The sequence below is a fragment of the Hippocampus guttulatus genome, chromosome 23 (assembly GCF_054856545.1).
Source record: "Hippocampus guttulatus isolate MCC_2025c chromosome 23, RoL_Hgut_1.0, whole genome shotgun sequence".
Taxonomy (NCBI): domain Eukaryota; kingdom Metazoa; phylum Chordata; class Actinopteri; order Syngnathiformes; family Syngnathidae; genus Hippocampus; species Hippocampus guttulatus.
The window spans coordinates 2,114,483-2,133,217 of NC_141283.1; the positions used below are offsets into that span (position 1 = coordinate 2,114,483).

Sequence of the window (18,735 nt, forward strand, 5' to 3'; positions counted from 1 at the left end):
GCATTCCTGCCCTGGAAGTCAGCAAAAAAAAAAAAATCCCAGCAACGCATGAGAGGCAGGTATGCGACTTTTGCATAATTACAATTTATAAAAGAGTCTTTAAAAAAAAAAAATTGACAGACGACTGTTACCGACAGCAGTCACAAGTCATTTAAGATTCAGAATCAAAGATTAACATCAGACACTAAATCCTGCAGCACTCCCAATTTTCTGCCCTCGGTGTCACTAAGACAAAAGTTAACACATTTTATAAGTGGACAGTGATTTGCCATCAATGATTCAAATGCATTTGTGTCGTTTGTCCACAACAAGGAGATACATTCATAGTCATACCTCGGACACTCAGGTGGATTAACATACAGTCCTGTGCATGTCCCAACCGAATGAGTGTTTTCATCGTAAACCAACTTTTTTGAGCGGTCCCCAAAAACGCACCAATGTCTCACTTTGTATTTTTACGGCCATCAAATGGCTTCGTCCCGCAGTGAGCCACGGCGATTGGCTCACCCGTGCTAGCAAACTGCAGGCTTTAGAACCATAACTTGGTTCAGGTCTAAACCACAACCGCTACAAGATTTTTTTTGAGTCAACGCTTCACCTAGTTAGTGCCCTTCCAACAAACATGACCAGCGACGACTATAATATGCTGAAAATGTACCTGAATGACAAAAATAATGAACCCCTGCTTCATTAAAAAAAATTGCACTAGACTGCATAGTTGGTCCTGAATCCAAAATATTAAGATTTCTGTAGTACGTCGACTTAGAAAATGCTGTACATCGACTAGAAATCTTTTTTTTTTATGTAAGGCAACATTTAATGTTTACTGCTTCAATTTGATGTAAAAATGACATGGAAATTTAATTCAATGCCCATCCCTAATGAACACTATCGAGTTCAATGCTGTGCAACTTCTTAAGTTTAAAAACACTTGTTTCACGGTAACAAAAGTGAACATGTGCAAACATGACTGCTTTTAGCTTTAATGTCTTTTATGTTTGTACTGTCGATTGTGAGCAGAACGTGAGCTCAAGGAGTCTGCGAATCAGTCTTTCGTTTTCAAATTAAACACCGACTATATTATTCTCATTGTGAAATCGCTTTCATCATTCAAATTTTAGGCTCACGTGAAAAATAGGAACTGGAGAAGAGGATACACGGCCAATTTTAATCCAAATATTTAATCAATGGGGTTAACATGACCCAGAGGTTTGTTCATAGGCTTTAGCAAAGCGATAGGCTAGCTTGTTAACAGCCACAATCGGTCCACAGAAACACACATGTGATTCTTCGCTCGAAAATCGTTGCACAGTGGTTGAAAGAATGAAAATAGAAAGTGCTGTGGAAGGCATTTGCTTGGCAAACTCGTCTTGTTGTGATGTTCCATGTGTGCAGAAATGCGTTGTAAATGATGCAATTGGACAGATTAAACCTTCTTCCTCCTGGAGAATCACATCCTTTGTTCCCCTTAACAATATGTAAACAATCTATATATTTACATGGCTGATGGAAAGTGGTTGCGGTTATAGCGAGCTATCATAGCTTTATTAACGTCATCCATCTTCTCTGGTTGGGGATATTTCAAGGTAAATCAGTGCTATGTAACACAATTCAGATTTTTTCAGCTTTCAGGATATTTAAAAAAAAATACACACTTTTTTTTTAAACAAAAAAAAGCGTTCTCGGCTACAGATGGTGAGCTTGAAAAGGCAAAAAAAAAAGTTGTGTTTTCATTCCTCCACCAGTGAAATTCAGCTCATAAGACCCACGATTGTGTCCAAAAACACTCCCTGCAGCAGCAAAAGACGACGGCGTGGCCAAAACAGTCTTCGGGGCCATTATTGTCCTCTTCCTCTCTCTCTCTTTTTTTTTTTGGGCCACACTTTGTCAGGGAGCGGCACTGCCCCAACAGGCCTTAAACAACACGTCTCGGCGAGTCCTTGGAGCCACCCAGTCACATAAAAGCGCACCGTTTGAAAATATTCGGCCGTCGGGATTTTTGCTTTTGCAAAGCTGCCCTCGCCGCCGCCTCGAACACCTCCCAGATCCCCTCTTTCGTCTTGGCCGAGCATTCCAAATAGTCGTGAGCGCCGATGCGCGCGGCCATGGCTCGGCCGTCTTCGGGCCTCACCGGCTCCATCTTAAGTCGGGACAGCTCATTCTTGACGTTCTCGTCGTTGCGTAGATCCTTCTTGTTGGCCACCAGTATGATGGGCACGTTGGGGCAGAAGTGTTTCACCTCGGGCACCCACTTCTCCGGGATGTTTTCCAGCGAGTCCGGGCTGTCCACGGAGAAGCACATCAAAATAACGTCCGTGTCCGGGTAGGAGAGCGGGCGGAGCCGGTCGTAGTCCTCCTGGCCCGCGGTGTCCCACAGGGCCAGCTGGACCTGCTTGGAGTCCACCTCGATGTCCGCCACGTAAGTTTCGAAAACGGTCGGGACGTACAACTCCAAGAACTCGTCTTTGCTAAACACGATCAGGAGACACGTTTTCCCGCATGCGCCGTCGCCCACCACCACAAGTTTCTTGCGGATCTCGAGCGCCATTTGCGTCTCCTTCCCCATTGCAAAGTCTTCAAAGAATCGACCCTCAAAAAAAGTCACGTTTTTTTGGGGCGTCTCGGCCGCAACACTTTTTTCCCCGTGCGGTGACAACTCGGCGAGATCTCTTTATAAAGCAAAGTGAGCTTTCCTAAATATAGCAATCCAATCGGAAATAAGGAAGGGAACTTTCAGCTCGTGAAGCAACTGGTGATTGGATCTCGCTGAGGTTTCGGGGGAGGGCTCGTCCGAATGACCGCATCCAAATGTTTTAGCACTCCTTCGAACTGTTTAAACATTTAAAATGTCAACATATTTATCACGTAGGTCGTAGAGCACAATACTGATGTTTCTAAACACGTAAAATAATAATAATGAAAAAAAAAAGTGAATGGGTCGTTCGTTCACGAGTTGGTAGAAACGACCAGGAATCGAATCACCGTTGAAGAGGTCGATTCGGCAACTAGGTCACACAAAATGTGACAGAAAACTTCAAACCTCGGCTAAAGTAGAGAATCCAGGCTTTTCTCAAGTCTATTTTTAAACATTACAGTTTATGGCGCATACTTACTGTGTTTGTTCTTTTTGTAAAACTAGTCTGGCAGCTCAATTGTGGGGAATTTGTCATTTTTTTCTCAACCTACTCCTCAGCCTTTTGTTGCAGAAGACCACACGGTTGGACAGTAAATCCGGATGATTCAAATTTAAAGATTTAACTACCTGACCGAGGGTGTGTTTTAGGTCTGTGGTCTAAATCTGAGTGAACCAGGCACTATTTTAGCACCATGGTCAGTTTTGGATTCAACCTGCTGCTCTAAGAGGGGCGGGGCTGCCACTGACAGGTGACCGGACGTGTAAAAAGCGGCATAGCAGTTTGTTTTGTGAGGGAAAACACTCACTTTGTGGTCAGCATGGCCCAATAGTGAGTTTCGTTTGTGTCCGCTTTTATTTATCAGATATGGAGAGTTATTCTTTAGATTCAAGCGTGCACGCTCGCTTTGTTTGCTTGCTTTGTCTTGGGTCCGTTGTGCTTTATGTTAGCCGCATCGCAATCACAGCAAGTTACTGTTCGCAATTGGCACTTTACACAGCGTGGGCCAAAGTCTGCAATCACAGTGGTGTCTTTATTTAGTTCTTTTTTTTTTGCATAGTTGTCATGTTTGTCCGACTGCACTTTAATGTTCAAGCGGGGTAATTTGCGTTACGGCTGGAGTTAATTGGAGTTAATTATTCCGGGGCTCCAATTCCGGGTTTCGGCCGCTGGGACTTGTTCGATTCCATTTGATACGTTTTTGCTGTATAGATTCTTGCGTTTAGAATAATGAATAATGATGACTACAATAATACATAGTGTGAAATCGTGGTTTATTAAGTTATTCAGTAAACAAGCTATTCAATGAATTATTAATTATATACACATTTACATTGTGATGTATATTCATTTGTGTATTTTAGGTTATTACCTGCTTCTACTATTTCGGCTTCTGCTGCAAAGTGCTTCAATAAATTATTAAAAAGGTACAGAGCGAGTAATCCTTCCGTGCTGACTGACTATCCCTATTCAGTGTTAGCTGAGGAGAATGCAATAGAGATGAAGTGGTGACGCAAATGCCATTTTTAAAAATCACAAATGTATGAATTTGTGGCATTATAGTAAATGACAAGACGAGGGGGCCCAATGTGAGTCATGGGTGACTGTTTTCACAGCAAGCAACGAGCAAGTCTTTTCACGCTCTTTCGTCCCTTTGAGCCCAGAGAGTCGAGCCAAAGACACCAGATCGCTGAAAAGAGCCCGGAATACCCCTCGTTGCAACGAACGAAGTAGTTGGGGAGGGGACTTTCCTTTGCACGCCGCTGTGCAGCGCAGGACGGAAGCAGTACACGCTCTTTACCCGCAGGGGGCAGCAACACGGGCCAACTATTAGCCGAGGCTATCAAAGCCTTGCACAGAAATCAGCGCTCTCTCCAAGGAAACAAAACAATATAGAATCTGGTTTACGGCGTGCCTCAAGCCCGGAGCCTCTCTCCATACTACAACGCGTAAGTATTTTGAGCTCCTTTTTCAGTGTCGACAGACAGAAGAAAGTGGCGACGCGCGTGTGTTTTACACACCGCCGCCGTTGTGCGAGCATTTCCCCTTTTGTTTAGCGGTAAAGGCCCCTCTGTTTGCAACTTGAAGGGGTGCCATGTTGTTTAGCCGCTGAGTTTGCTTGGTTTCTTGCTCGCACACAACATCGAGTTGGCTAGTAGCGCTATAGCACAGCACCCGATGCGACATTTCTCCTCGTTTTAAAATCTACCGCACATATTCGGTGAAACTAATATCATCTGATATAAAAAATGCAGCGCTGGTTTCTCATGTAAACTTTGATGTCAAGCACAGACAAGCCATAATAAACAGGCCCGGCGCGGCTAGCGTTAAGATGGTTGCTCATGTAGCTTGCTAATGTTAATAATAGTGAAACGATTTTAGATGCCGTTTTAAATCGGACGTTAGGATAAAATGGAACCACATCACTTTAAGGAATGATTAAAATGATAATCCCCCGTGGATATCCAGCCGTCTAAGACCCCAAAATCGCCGCTGGTAGCAGCTAGCTCGCTAGTTAGCTTGTCTGTCGAACTAGCCTGGCGTCAGTTTTCTGCAACAATCAGTATGTTGTTGGTAATATTTGAATAATGGTTATCGTGTGAGCAAGACTGTCATTTTGTCCGGTGGTCTGTGTTCATATGTAGCAGTTTTACATGTATACACATAAGGCTCAGTCGTAGCGATGCTACGACGCCGCATCTTCGGTCACGAGCGAAACTAGTAACGAATGCTAACAAGCGGCACTTGTTTTGTTCTTTTTGTTGTGCTCATTAATACCTTTCCCATGCCGCTTTTTGTTTTTCAGCACTCGTTTTGTAATGAACGGGCATCTATTAGCCTAGCTATTACTGTTTGGGTCACTAAACCATCGGTTTATGAAGTTGCATAACGATTTAAATGGAGTCTAATCAAGAAGTGTCTTTTAGCAAAGAACATGCGCAAGAAATTGCGATTTGCTTGTTGACGAAGTGGTTGTGCAGAACTGTTAATGTTTTACCCCCTTTTCATCTCGTACAAAGCAACCAAAATACGTACGACCCTTTTTAGAAAACTACAGTGTATCCACAGCAACTGTAAGATTTAATACTTCTCGGACAGTGTCAGCAAAACTTAGCCTGATGCCAGCTTTATGTTGTATTATAAATTAAGCTTTTTCATTTAATTGTGCTTTTAACCATTAAATTTCTGACTGCTCAGCCTCCTCGCTAGGATGTGCTAACTTCTGATTGAAACGTCTATTTAAAAAAACAAAAGCTACAAACTTTATCAAGAAGAAACTCTGTTGGTGATGTATTAGGCAGCGTTTTGTCAAGCAACTCATTTGTGAGTGTACGCTAGTCTCTTCACAAATTAAAATTCCAACAACAAAATAACAGAGTCAAAGCAATTGTTTGAGCTAGAACCAACGTCGACAGGATGGCCCCTGGGCAATTTGTGGTCATTTACAAAAACGACACTTATTTAAGCCATTAAATTGGCTTTGGAATCGACAACCCCTTTAGTTCTCAGTAGTCAGCGCAAGTTTTCAAGAGCTTTGTCAAAGATCCCAAGACCACGTAGCTTTCAAAACACTGCCACATTCGTTACATGGCTTTCTCAGATTTGAGCAACTGGTGATATGACTTGTTCCTCGCTTTCATACGCGTCTGATAAAGGGAGTTCATGACCGATTAGGCACAACTAAAGCAAGGGTTGTGCCGACCAAACTAAACGGCGTGAAAACAGACTGCAGCCGTAGTCACAAGTCAATGGTGATGTAACTGACCCGTTGCTCGAAATTAGTTAAGAAATATCAGCCTTCCCAGACACTTTTTAGTCATGAAGACAATACAAACATGACAATAATGTTACCAAAATTCATTTTCTCCTATAAATCTTGAATCCGATTGTGCGTTGTCCCCTGATTTGTCCATTGAGTGACCTCTCCCGCTTCTCTTTAGGCTTTTCCGTGGAATGAGCATTCCATGCAGCATCCTAGGTATGAATGACGTGGCCTGGCAGGAGACAAGAGGTGGGATGCTGCATGCAAATGGCGCTCCTGAGGCCGGAGGGGTCAGGGTCCACGGTGGAGGGCCCCTAGCCGCGGTGGCGGGCCAGGCTACAGGGGGCCCCCATTTACAGGGCATGGATCGGACGGGCAACCCCACGCCGGGAACACCGCAGCCGCCGTTGAGCGGTCGTTCGCAGGACGACGCCACGGTCGGCTACTTCTTCCAGAGGCAGGCCGGGGAGCAGCTGGCAGGTTGCGCGCCGGGCAAGCATCGCTGGCCCACCGGGGACCCCAATCATGTTGATCAGGTTTTTCGCATTTGCTTGTAAACACGATCGAAGAAATGATCGACATATTAATTGATGATTAAAATAAGGGTCAGGGAGCAGTGGTGAAATTGAAAACTGTGCTTTTAACGCGTTTGTCGTGTTTGTGGCTCAGGTCCGCGCTGTGGATGAAATGAACTATGACTTTCAAGCTCTGGCTTTGGAGTCCAGAGGAATGGGAGAGGTAGGACATTTTTTGCAAACGCAATAACTACTCAAGGGCAAAAAAAAGCTTCAATTAACTCATTCAGTACCAGCCAATTCTGGACCAAGTCTTAAAAGACGTTTAAAAACGTCTTTGGGAGTGAATGAGTTAATCCGATTTTGTTTTCTTTGAAGATTTTGCCAGCGAAAAAGCTCTGGGACTCTGATGAACTGGCCAAGGATGGAAGAAAAGGAATGCTTCTTGGAGAGGAGTGGAGGGACAATGCCTGGGGGTCATCACGTGAGTCACTCCAACCTTCACACCCAAATGTTTTTTTTTGTTTTGTTTTGTTTGTAACGGATTTGAAAAAAAAATCCTACCCGTAAAAGGTTTTACGGCCAGCTTTGCAGATGTTTGATGCCAGCCTTTTCTCTAGACCATTCAGTCTCCCAACCAATTATGGTCCAGCGACGGCCGGGTCAGGGTTTCCACGGCAACGGCGACGCCAACTCGGTGCTCTCGCCCCGCTCGGAGGGCGGAGGCTTGGGTGTGAGCATGGTGGAGTACGTGCTGAGCTCGTCTCCCGGCGACAAGATGGACGGCCGTTACAGGAACGGCGGCTATGTGAGTTGAAATGCACTTGTGGTTTTTAACGTTATTCTACTTTCACGAATGTCTCATGCCCGAAAATGTCTTTTTTTTATTTTTAGCACTTAGTTCCACCGTTGAGTGACATCTCGACCTAACCTTGTGTTCTTGCTAATCCAGGGTGGAGGCGATACGGACCAGGACGGGAGAGAGAAGAATGATGGCCCAGAGAAAGTCTCTCCGTTTGAGGAAGACAAGAGCCCTGAGATGAAGGTGGGCGACGACGGCGATTCCGCGAAAGCCAATGGAAGAAGTTTACTGAACGGCATGGACAGAGACTGCAAAGACTTCAAGTATGTGTGGCGTTATTTTTGGGGGGGCGGGTTGGGCAAAATATCCAACCTACCGAAAGGCCCGTAATATTTCTAAGGCCCGAGGACTCGTATCCTAACGGCATTTATGTCTTTCAGTCCAACTCCAGGAAGCCGTCAAGCTTCTCCAACTGAAGCCGTGGAGAGGATGGGCCCGAACCAGACCGGATTGGAGATGATGACCCAACATCACGTCCACGCCCATGCCCACGCCCACGCCCATGCTCACGCCCACGCCCACGCTCACGCCCACGCCCACGCGCACGCTCTCCAACAACAGAACCACAACAAGGGCCCAGTGGAGGACTTTCAGAACCAGGAAGGCCAGAACATGGGTGGCATGGAACAACAAGCCGGTGTCGAATCCCTCCAGTTTGAATATGCAGGGAACCAGATTCAAGTGGACTCCTCCGGAACCCCGGTGGGGTTGTTTGACTACAGCTCGCAGCAGCAGGTGTGTGGTTTTTGTTTTATTTTTTTGAATGTAGAACTCGTAATTGTAAGTTTGAAGCAGGTTCTAAATCTCTTTGGTCCCTTTCTAGTTATTCCAGCGGTCAAATCCCCTCACGGTCCAGCAGCTCACAGCAGCCCAGCAGCAACAATATGCCCTGGCAGCGGCTCAACAGCAGCACCTTGGTACCGTTGCCGTATAATTTTCTTGTTTTTAAATCCCTGATTCTACTGAGCAGTTTACTTGGGTCCAGTATTCTCCCCTGCAACTGACCTTTCTGTTGATTTTTGTTGACTTTGCTTAGCTGGCCTCGCTCCCGCGTTTGTGCCAAACCCTTACATCATCAACGCCGCACCCCCTGGAGCTGATCCATACACGGCAGCAGGGCTGGCGGCAGCAGCGACTCTTGCAGGTGATCACCTGACACACCTCGTCCGGTCTTTTCAACGCCGCCACGTGGATCAAGGTGCCAACTATTCCAAAAGTTGGAAAAACGACAACAGTGTTCTTTATTTTCCCCTCCCAGGGCCCACGGTGGTTCCACCGCAATATTATGGCGTTCCTTGGGGCGTGTACCCGGCCAACCTTTTTCAGCAACAGGCCGCATCTACTGCCAATCACTCTGCGAATCAGCAAGCATCCAATCAGGGACCAGGGCCGGGCCAACCTCAGGTGAGCACCACGTGTCGTCGCGAACGCCAAGGCAAGACCGTGAAAGAGCTTCCACACCTCAACACCTGCGCGGTGTGCTTCCAATGCAGCATAAAGAAGCGCACCACAGTTAACGCCTCACATTGTCTGGTTTCCCTTCAAGGGCGTTTGAAACTAGTTTTGCTTTGTACAAAAGTGTTTGTACTGTGTTTTCTGACGTTAACATGCCGGCAGGTAATGCGCACGGGAAACAACCAGCGTCCTCTTACGCCCGGTCAAGGTCAACAAAGTCAGCAGGAATCTCTGGCTGCAGCGGCTGCCGCCGCAAACCCCGCACTGGCGTACGCCGGAATGCCCGGTCGGTTACACGTGCTCATCAGCAACCGTGGCCTGCAATCTGCAGCTCGCATTTCAGATCATCTGTTGACAAATTGGCTTTTTTTCCGCTCAGGTTATCAGGTGTTGGCCCCCGCAGCTTTCTACGACCAGACCGGCGCACTGGTGATGGGCCCAAGTGCTCGAACCGGCCTCGGCGGGCCAGTTCGTTTAGTCCAAACGCCTCTCCTCATCAATCCCGCAGCAGCCCAGGCTGGTAAGTAAATATAGCACCTCGTCGCTATCTGGATGAGCGGCACTTCTGATTTGAGGTGATTGGTCGCAACCTACAAAGGACAACAGTTTCAAATAAAAGTTGACAATCTGATATTTGTCGGCTTTGGTCTGCATGAATTTTCTCAGTTCAAATCTTGTCTCCTCGAGCGCTAGTCGGATTTACGTCTTAGTATTTCTTTTACGCATGGTTTCCCCCGTTAGACCCCTCAGAAAAAGATGAGGTCGTAACTCACCTTTCTCTGGACATATTTAGCCACTATTCTGGAGCCAGTGTACATTTTAAATTGGAAAAATCTCACAGCGTACCCCTAAAGGAAAAAAAAAAGACTGAAATAGCAATCATCTTGATGGATAAATTATTTGGAGTACCATATTTTTCGCACGAAAAGTCTTCCATAGCCTTAAAAGCTCACAGCGCGCCTTAAAATCCGCCCAATATATGAAAATACGTCCAATATATGAAAAAAAATGACAAAATAGGCCATTCATTGAAGGTGCGCCTCATAACCCAGTGCGGAAATGAAATTAATTGTAATTGGACAATCTTCCATGGAACAGGATCTGTGCAAGCACATCGTTTTGGAGTCACTCCCCTAAAAAAATTTAGGGGGGAATATGTGTTAAATACCCAAATCGGCTTCGGATTGAACGTAACGCATGAGACAACTTTTTCTTTTGCCTCGTCTCACCCTCCTTGCTTTCTCCAACCAGCAGCTGCGGTGTCCGCGTCCGGTTCCGGTAACAACATGCCAGGCCCTCCGGCCAACGGCATGTACCGCTCCATGCCTCAACCCCAACCTCAGCCGCAGCAGCAGCAGGCTCCCCCTCAGAGCAGCGGCCTGCAGTCCAGTTCATTCTACGGCTCCGGCTCTGTCCCCAACACCTCTCAGAGCAGCTCGCTTTTCTCGCACACATCAGCTCCGCCGCCGCCGCAGAGCTCCTCGTTGGGCTTCAGCAGCACCGGCAGCTCGCTCGGCGTGGGTCTGGCGTCTGCCCTCGGAGGATTCGGCTCGTCGGGTCGGTAGCCCAAGGTTCACGTGATGTTTCCACTTTTGCTTTTATTCCAACGCCCCTCCTTCTTTTGTCGCCGTAGTGTCGAGCTCAACGAGTAGCAGCGTGTCTCGCAGGGACTCCCTGTTGACGAGCTCGGATCTTTACAAGCGCGGAAGCAGCAGTTTAACTCCCATCGGCCAGCCTTTTTACAACAGCCTGGGTTACTCCTCCTCACCCAGCCCCATCGGACTCACCCCCGGCCACTCGCCTCTCACTCCCCCGCCTTCTCTTCCCTCCTCTCACGGGTCCTCCTCCAGCCTTCACCTCGGTGAGAGCATATTTGTCATTCCGCCGCGTCGCTAGAGTCCAGCACGGTTTCCGCCATTGACGACGACCCGCTAATTTGCATGAGAGTTGAAGCTGAATGAGAGAGAGATGTCATTGTCCGCAAACTCGCTGCTCTGTAGGGTCTTCCAAAATATTTGATATTTTTAATAAGAACAGGCTTGCCAACCTTTTTAAAGTTGAGAGCTACTACTTGGTTACGGATTAATACATGGGGGCTAAGAGTTCGATACACACTTCTGAAATGATTTTCTTTAAATTTAATCGTACAATTACGGTGCCTTCTCTTCTTCCGGTCGACTCGAGAGGCGTTCAATGACCGCCTCCGAAAAATGTAAATGAACGATTCCTTCAATGAAACTACAAAAATTGAAAATAATGCATCAAAACAAAAAATCAAGCGAGGAAATCACAAAATAAATTCTGTAGCCCCCCCGACAGAATTTCTTTTGTGATTTCTGTCTCAGAAGTGTTTTATTTCTTTGTTGTGTATTAACAAACGAGGAAATCACAAAAGAAATTCTGTAGGGGGGCTACAGGATTTGTGAAAATCCTTGATTTTCTGTTTTGATGCATTATTTTCAATTTTTGTAGTTTCATTTTTCGGAGGCGCTTATGAACGCCTCTGGAGTTGAACGGAAGGGACGTAGCTCCATCTTGTGGATACATTGTAGATTGCGTCTTATCATTCAGTGCATCCAATATATGAAAAAAATTACAAACTAGGCCATTCATTACTGTGGTCACTGCAACAACAATCCTAGGAAGTCACAATTGTCTCATCACCGGTGAGCTATTTTTAGAACAGTTTTTCAGTTTGTGCATTCCAAAAAAAAAAAAATTCTAACCTGATCACGTTATTCATATTGACCAGAGAATTATGTAAAAAAAATAATTTGGGCATCACCCTATACTACAAAATCAAAAGAGTTGCAATTTTACAATCACCGCTATATTATTCTATCATCTCAGGTGGCTTGACAAACGGCAGCGGGCGTTACATCTCCGCAGCACCCGGAGCCGAGGCCAAGTACCGCAGTGCCGGCGGCACCTCTAGCCTATTTAATTCCAGCAGCCAGCTCTTCCCACCGTCTCGGCCCCGCTATAGCCGCTCGGACGTGATGCCGTCCGGCCGCAGCCGCCTCCTGGAAGACTTCAGGAACAACCGCTTTCCAAACCTTCAACTCCGAGACCTGCCTGGACACATGGTGGAGTTCTCGCAAGACCAGCACGGATCCAGGTTTGCGAAACGAACGTTCCTGGTTGAAGAAATTGCCATCTATTTTTTTTCTGTCCAATGGAGATTGATTTTTTTATTTTTTATTTTTTTAAATAATTTCACCTCTCAGATTCATCCAGCAGAAACTGGAGAGGGCCAGTCCCGCCGAGAGACAGATGGTTTTCGGAGAGATCCTACAAGCCGCATACCAGCTGATGACAGATGTGTTTGGCAACTATGTCATCCAGAAATTCTTTGAGGTTAGACGGGTGACGACGTTTAGCGAGCAGAGATTTTATTTATTTATTTTTTAAGCGTGGCTGCTTTGTCGAGTCATGTCAGATTGAGATGTTTTCTGTGTTGCAGTTTGGAAGCGCGGACCAGAAGCTGGCGTTGGCAACTCGGATCCGCGGCCATGTCCTCCCGCTGGCTTTACAGATGTACGGCTGCAGGGTCATTCAGAAAGCCTTAGAGTCCATTTCTTCAGACCAGCAGGTAATTGTAAGTGAGATTTTTCTTCAAATCTGTTTGACCCTTTTTTTTCCTCCCTCCATCGTAAAAGACTCGAGGCTTTAATTTCCACGCGCTGATGTCGGTGTTTGGAAAGGTCTCAGCTGTTCCTCGCAAACGATTTTTTTGTGGTTTTCAGAGTGACATCGTTCGTGAGCTGGACGGCCATGTTTTAAAGTGCGTGAAGGACCAGAATGGTAACCATGTGGTGCAAAAGTGCATCGAGTGTGTCCAGCCGCAAGCTCTGCAGTTCATTATAGACGCCTTCCAAGGCCAGGTATGTGTGTCGTGTTAGTGAAAAGGGTCGCAAGCTCCGCTGTCATCAATGCCGTGCCTCAATTCATCAGTGCTTGAAATAATCTCATCGCTGTTTTGCTCAGGTGATTTTTAAAAAAAAAAAATCTTTCTTCCAAAAATCTGATTTTGAAATGACCGTGACATCATTCAAAATGAATCATATTTTTTCCTTTCCCTTCTGACATTTGCGTAGCTCCATCTAGTGGATGCATTGTAGATTGCGTTTTATAATCCAGTTTGTCCAATATATGATAAAAAAATTACAAAATAGGCTGTTCATTGAAGGTGCGCCTTTTAGTGCGGAAAATATGGTACTTGTTTTATGAATGGCGCAGGCAACGGCCAAATTGTTTAACGTTTCAAACATAACATAAACCACAGCTTTTTAAAAATAAAAATAAAATTAAACATTGAATTGGGCACCAGGCTTTTGTCGGTGGTCACTTTGATTCATGTCTCCATGATTGCCTTCTATCGGACACAAAGCCCAAAATTTCTGCTCATGTTGCCTGTTTGTTTGCAGAAAAGCACTTAAAAAAAAGTGGCTTGCAGGATTTGCTAATTTGGCAGGATGGACTGGTTTTCTGTTCGCAGCGATGTTTTTTTTTTTTTTTTTTTTTTTTTGTGTGTGTCAGCAGGGATACCCGTTGAAGTGTCAAAGCCGCTAAAACTGACGGCTTAAAAAAAAAAAGTGTTTTTACCCGCGGCTGCTTTTTCAGGTGTTTGTCCTCTCCACGCACCCTTACGGCTGTCGAGTCATCCAAAGGATTTTGGAGCACTGCACCCAGGAGCAGACTTTGCCAATACTGGAAGAGTTGCATCAGCACTCTGAGCAACTGGGTCAGGTAAACAAACGTGTGCACTTGGTTAAATTGCAGATTATTTTTTTCCTCCCAGAACGTCACTCATCATTGTTGTGCTTGTGAAAAAAAAAATTGTCTTGTTAGCTTTCATCACATCTGACGTGAATATTCAAACATCCACCCTCCCCCCCTCCCCCCTTCACCTATTCCATCCAGAAATATCAAGGCGTATCATTGGAGATGACACCCAAAACATATTATACAGTGTCCCGTGATGCACTGTTCAAGGTCAGAGCAATTTGCCTCTCTCTCAAGGATGTCCATGTTTTTTTTTCTCCTTCTTCCCTCTTCTAATTTTTAATGTTACAATAGATGGAGTTCTCAACTTTTCCGCGTCCTTAATCAACAGTTTTTTAAAATGTATCCCCCCCTGCCTTTCTACTTTTTCACTTAATCGCACCGAGGACTCACAAGGCTTCCCCTTCTGTGCGATGGCCCGCAGCATCTCCTGTTAAATCCGGTGTTTCTTTTCTGAGCTTACTCCTTTTTGAAACCTCAAATGCTTGAATCGGGAAGGGAAAAAAAAATTGGATTGCAAAAATCTGACAAGCGGAAATGAACAGACTTGACAGGAAATGCATCTGAAAGCAAATGTGCACGATGAGGTTACAGGCCGGAACCGTTCCGAGTGGTGTTGTCTCTCTCCCTTTCCGCTCAGACTCAACCTACCTCATCCCGTAACGTGTCCATCACCAATTTTCCGAAGGGGCAAAAATGCTGCTGGTTTGGTTGCCCGGTCGCCGTCCCTTTTTGCAAATCAGCAGCATCTGTTTTGTCTGACCTTCTGCAGTGATGACATCATCAAGTTTCCGCGGGGGGGGGGCGGGGGGCATCTCATTTATCTTCCCGCCGTGACATGCATGCATTTCTTCATGACCGACCTCACCGGTTCCATAGAGTGCACGAGTGTCACATGAATGGGGGTCATTCCACTTCTTTGTAATGCATTTGTGAAAATCGTTGATCCCGCCCATGCCGTCGTTGATCTTGCACGTCCGTTGCCTCCCCCTGCAGGATCAGTATGGTAACTACGTCATTCAGCATGTTTTGGAGCACGGCAGACCGGAAGACAAGAGCAAGATCGTTGCGGAAGTGCGTGGGAAAGTCCTTCTACTGAGCCAACATAAATTTGCAAGGTACGATGCCGCGCTGCTCGTCTTAAAACGGAACCGTGAAACGGGGGGGGGGAAGCAGTGGAATTACGACTGCGGTGTCGTTTGCGCATCAGCAACGTTGTGGAAAAGTGCGTGATCCACTCCTCGCGTGCCGAGAGAGCTCTGCTGATCGACGAGGTGTGCTGCCAGAAGGACGGCCCCCACAGCGCCCTGTACACCATGATGAAGGACCAGTACGCCAACTACGTGGTCCAAAGAATGATCGACATGGCCGAACCCGCCCAGCGGAAAATCATCATGCACAAGGTAAGCGCGCTTGTCGGAAGGCCAATTTGATTTCGCACAAAGTAAGTCAGCCATTTTGGCCCATTCCAGAGATCCTTCCCAAATTATTTTTGGTAATATTCAGTGTGGATTTATTTTGAGATTTGAGATATTTGAGATTTCCCCGCTTGACTTTCTGTTTTGATGCATTAAGATAAGATAAGATAAGAAAACCTTTATTAGTCTCGCAATGGAGAAATTCCCAATTCACAGCAGCAAAGTTATGAATTATTTTCAATTTTCGTCATTTCATTGAAGTAATCATTAATTTACATTTTTCGGAGGCGGTCATGCACGCCTCTCGAGTCGAACGGAATCGTGGATGCATTGTAGATTGCGCCTTATAATCCAGTGCGCCTTTTAGTGCGGGAAATACGGTATTCAACACTATTATTGATCCAATATAATCTTTGATCAAATATTAATATCCTATATTATTAGTAATATTAACTATATTCATCTCATATCAATTATATATTAATCCTGACATGAAAATAAGAAAATGACCTGTTGTTGACCACCCCAACCTTGTCCTCCTTAGATCCGGCCTCACATCGCCACCTTGCGCAAGTACACTTACGGAAAACACATTTTGGCCAAACTGGAAAAGTATTACATGAAGAGTGGCTCCGAGTTGGGTCCAATCGGTGGCCCCACAAACGGCCTCATGTAGTCAAAGACGACATTATGGACACCCCCCCCCCCCCCCCCCCCAAGCATATTAAGATCTCCTTTTTTGGGGGGGGGGTGTAAAAAAAGTCAATTTCACCTAAACAGCTGTGACAACTGACACCTGCTATTGTGCTGCCACAGGTGAAGTACCATTTGACCCCCCCCACCCCACCTGCCATGACCGGCATAAGTGAGCTAGCTTTATTTGTTGGGTAAAGCACAAGGCCATTAATTATGTGACCGATGTATTTGACTGGTTTTCATATTGTACATTTGTTTTTTTTACCATGTAAATTCTTTGTAGAGGGAAAAAAACCCCGACACATTTGCCGAAACTTCTTACAATTCTCAACCAGCAAGTGACCTACTAAAAGCTAAAACCGAGTGACAAAATTCCCTTTTGCTTTTCAAACCGACTTGTGTAAGTCCGGGAAATTGCATATTTACGTTTGACCCCGTGTCAAAGTCGAAACAATAGTAATTCCCCCCTCCCAATGCCAAAGCTGCTGATTCCAAACAGCCTCGTCGCCACGGATCTTTTGAGAAAATCCCTTTTGTGCTTGCTCGAAATTAGTCGGGCTGACGTTAGAGAACAAATCAACGTGAGTGGCTTTATATTTAAATGGGGCCTTTCTTTTCCCCCCTGCCTTGCCCTCGCACTCTGACCTCCCTTGAGCGATTGAATCGGTCAGCAGCTGGAAGTCTGTTGTTTTTTTTGGGGGGGGGGGTGTACCCAAAGAGACTACCTGAGCCCAAACTTGCATTTATCACATGTAACAGGTACTAACAAGAGAAGGTATTAAATGAGAGAGGGGCTTCGGTTTTGAAACGAAACTTACCAGAGCGACGATTATTTAATATCGCACCGTTGTCAGGTTGAATTTTCGTTTGAGCTCCCCTCTTGATCCTTTTTAGTGTCTTGGAGTAGAAAATGAACACTGCGCTGAGCTAACTTTTATGTACTAAATAATCATCTCTAGCTTAAAAAAAAAAAGTAGTTTTAGTGTAGCATCTTTTTGTGTGATTCTTAATTGTTGCTTTCTGGTCGCTGTTGATGGACGAATCCCCTCGCACCCCCAACCACATAAGATTCAACATTTTTAAAAGTGTGGGGGCTTTTCCCCCCCAGCGTTGTAAATGAGATGGAATTATTACTGGGACTTGGAAGAAGGGATTTTTAAGTCTGATTTTTAAATGCGCCAATGTTTTGTATTTTTTAACTCTTTGGATTGGATGCCGGTGGGGGCCCATCTCAAATCTATCCAACTGTCCTGTAATAATTGTAGTGATGGCTTTTTTGGATTGTAGAATATATGTAGTATATGTGCAGTCGGTAATTGTAAGATTATTATTATTAGTTAAAGTGAGAAAAAAAATGTCTTGTGTTTAACAGGCCTTGCAAACTTGTAGTGATGCTTTTATTCTCCCTGTACAGTTGTACATTTGTAACTGTTTATGCTGTAAATGGGATGTCTTCTACATTTTAGGGGGGGGGAGAAAAGGCAAACAAGCGTGTGCATTTTAGCGTGTGTATATTCATCACTCCTTTACACCCCCCTTTTGAATATTCTGTACACAGTTTTATTTGAGCAAGTGTTATTTTAAAGAGAAAAAAAATTAATGTTTCAGGCTTCATAATCTGGCATGTAATTTTTGTTTTTAAATCTATGGGAAAAGGCCAGCCTCTTATTTGTACTGGAGCTGCTGTAAACATCCACTGTTGATAGTCTTTCTGACGTGTGACACTTTTCAAAGAAAAAAAAAAGGATTTTTAAAACAAACAAACAAAAAATCCTCAAAATCAGAGGCTGCCTTTTAGTTGTCTGCTGACCTCACAGGATATGGCAAATATTTTTGTACAGAAAAAGGCTGTATTTTGGAACGGCTACTACCTTGTAAGCAAAAAAAAAAAAGCATTGTAAAATATTGTCAATTATATAAATATGAACATATGAGTTTTGTCACAGTCAAAGTCATGTACATTTTCAGGTGGCCTTATGTACATTTCCAGCTGTTAGATGAAGAAAAACACACTTTTTTTTTGGAGGCAGAATTGTGACTGTATGATTAAACTGTTCTTCTAACATTTGAATTGCATTTTGTCATTTTCGTTTATGTAGCTTGTCAGCTTGATCTAAAAAAAAATATATTTTTTTGAGTGATAGTGGGAAACGAGTAAGGCGGGACCAGAATAGGAACATCTAAAAAAAAAAAAAAAAAAAAGACATTGCAGGTGGGCCACTGTTGAATTTGAGCAGACTGAAAACGTGGAGGTAAGCGCAATGTGTAGGTTTGTATTAACTTAGTTTGAGGGAAATGCATTTCAGGAGCATCAACTCGGGTCCTCGTGCGCCCTTCTGCATTTAATGTTCCCATTCTCTACTAATAGCTGATTTAAAAAAAAAAGCCTGTGAACGACCCTGAAGTCGGCAACAATTGTAGTGGCGGAGATTAAGAGGATTTAAATTGAGGGTTAGATTTGCTTTGTTTTAAACACCTGTAGTGGTTGAGCGGTCTTGTTCGGTTCGCGCTTTGTACCACTAGGTGGCGGTAATGCGCATTTGTCAATCGCCAAGAAACTGCTAGAAGAAGACTAAGAAGTCATCGTTGTAGTGATGGGAATTCCGGC

General features: G+C 44.9%; 2 protein-coding genes across 6 annotated transcripts; one reads left to right on the top strand and one right to left on the bottom strand.

Annotated features, from left to right (window-relative positions):
• Positions 1–1,154: 1,154 nt before the first annotated feature.
• On the bottom strand, positions 1,155–2,688 carry LOC147185669 (ras-like GTP-binding protein RHO). The gene has a single exon (XM_086104288.1). The coding sequence runs from the start codon at positions 2,564–2,566 to the stop codon at positions 1,955–1,957; it is 612 nt and encodes a 203-aa protein (XP_085960414.1). The 5' UTR covers positions 2,567–2,688; the 3' UTR covers positions 1,155–1,954.
• Positions 2,689–4,422: 1,734 nt separating this feature from the next.
• On the top strand, positions 4,423–18,198 carry LOC147185670 (pumilio homolog 2-like). Of its 5 annotated transcripts, none has more exons than XM_086104282.1 (23): positions 4,423–4,582; positions 6,575–6,932; positions 7,066–7,134; positions 7,290–7,395; positions 7,532–7,719; positions 7,864–8,036; positions 8,154–8,508; positions 8,597–8,690; positions 8,810–8,917; positions 9,032–9,177; positions 9,391–9,514; positions 9,608–9,748; positions 10,480–10,785; positions 10,862–11,089; positions 12,079–12,346; positions 12,456–12,585; positions 12,692–12,826; positions 12,975–13,112; positions 13,852–13,977; positions 14,152–14,223; positions 15,010–15,131; positions 15,224–15,416; positions 15,976–18,198. In XM_086104282.1, the coding sequence occupies exons 2-23, from the start codon at positions 6,588–6,590 to the stop codon at positions 16,105–16,107; spliced, it is 3,699 nt and encodes a 1,232-aa protein (XP_085960408.1). In that variant the 5' UTR covers positions 4,423–4,582; positions 6,575–6,587; the 3' UTR covers positions 16,108–18,198. The 5 variants fall into 5 exon arrangements, with proteins under 5 accessions (XP_085960408.1, XP_085960410.1, XP_085960409.1 ...); XM_086104284.1 differs by having other exon boundaries at positions 12,692–12,820; XM_086104283.1 differs by having other exon boundaries at positions 10,483–10,785.
• Positions 18,199–18,735: the final 537 nt, after the last annotated feature.

What these genes read in the sequence shown, in the direction of transcription:
- LOC147185670 (XM_086104282.1), top strand. Translation starts at nt 6,588, where the DNA reads ATGAGCATTCCATGCAGCATCCTAGGTATGAATGACGTGGCCTGGCAG. An exon ending in AGTCCAGAGGAATGGGAGAG is followed by an intron (nt 7,135 to 7,289) that starts GTAGGACATTTT and finishes TTTTCTTTGAAG; the next exon opens with ATTTTGCCAGCGAAAAAGCT. An exon ending in CGGAGGATTCGGCTCGTCGG is followed by an intron (nt 10,786 to 10,861) that starts GTCGGTAGCCCA and finishes TTGTCGCCGTAG; the next exon opens with TGTCGAGCTCAACGAGTAGC.
- LOC147185669 (XM_086104288.1), bottom strand. Translation starts at nt 2,566, where the DNA reads ATGGGGAAGGAGACGCAAATGGCGCTCGAGATCCGCAAGAAACTTGTG.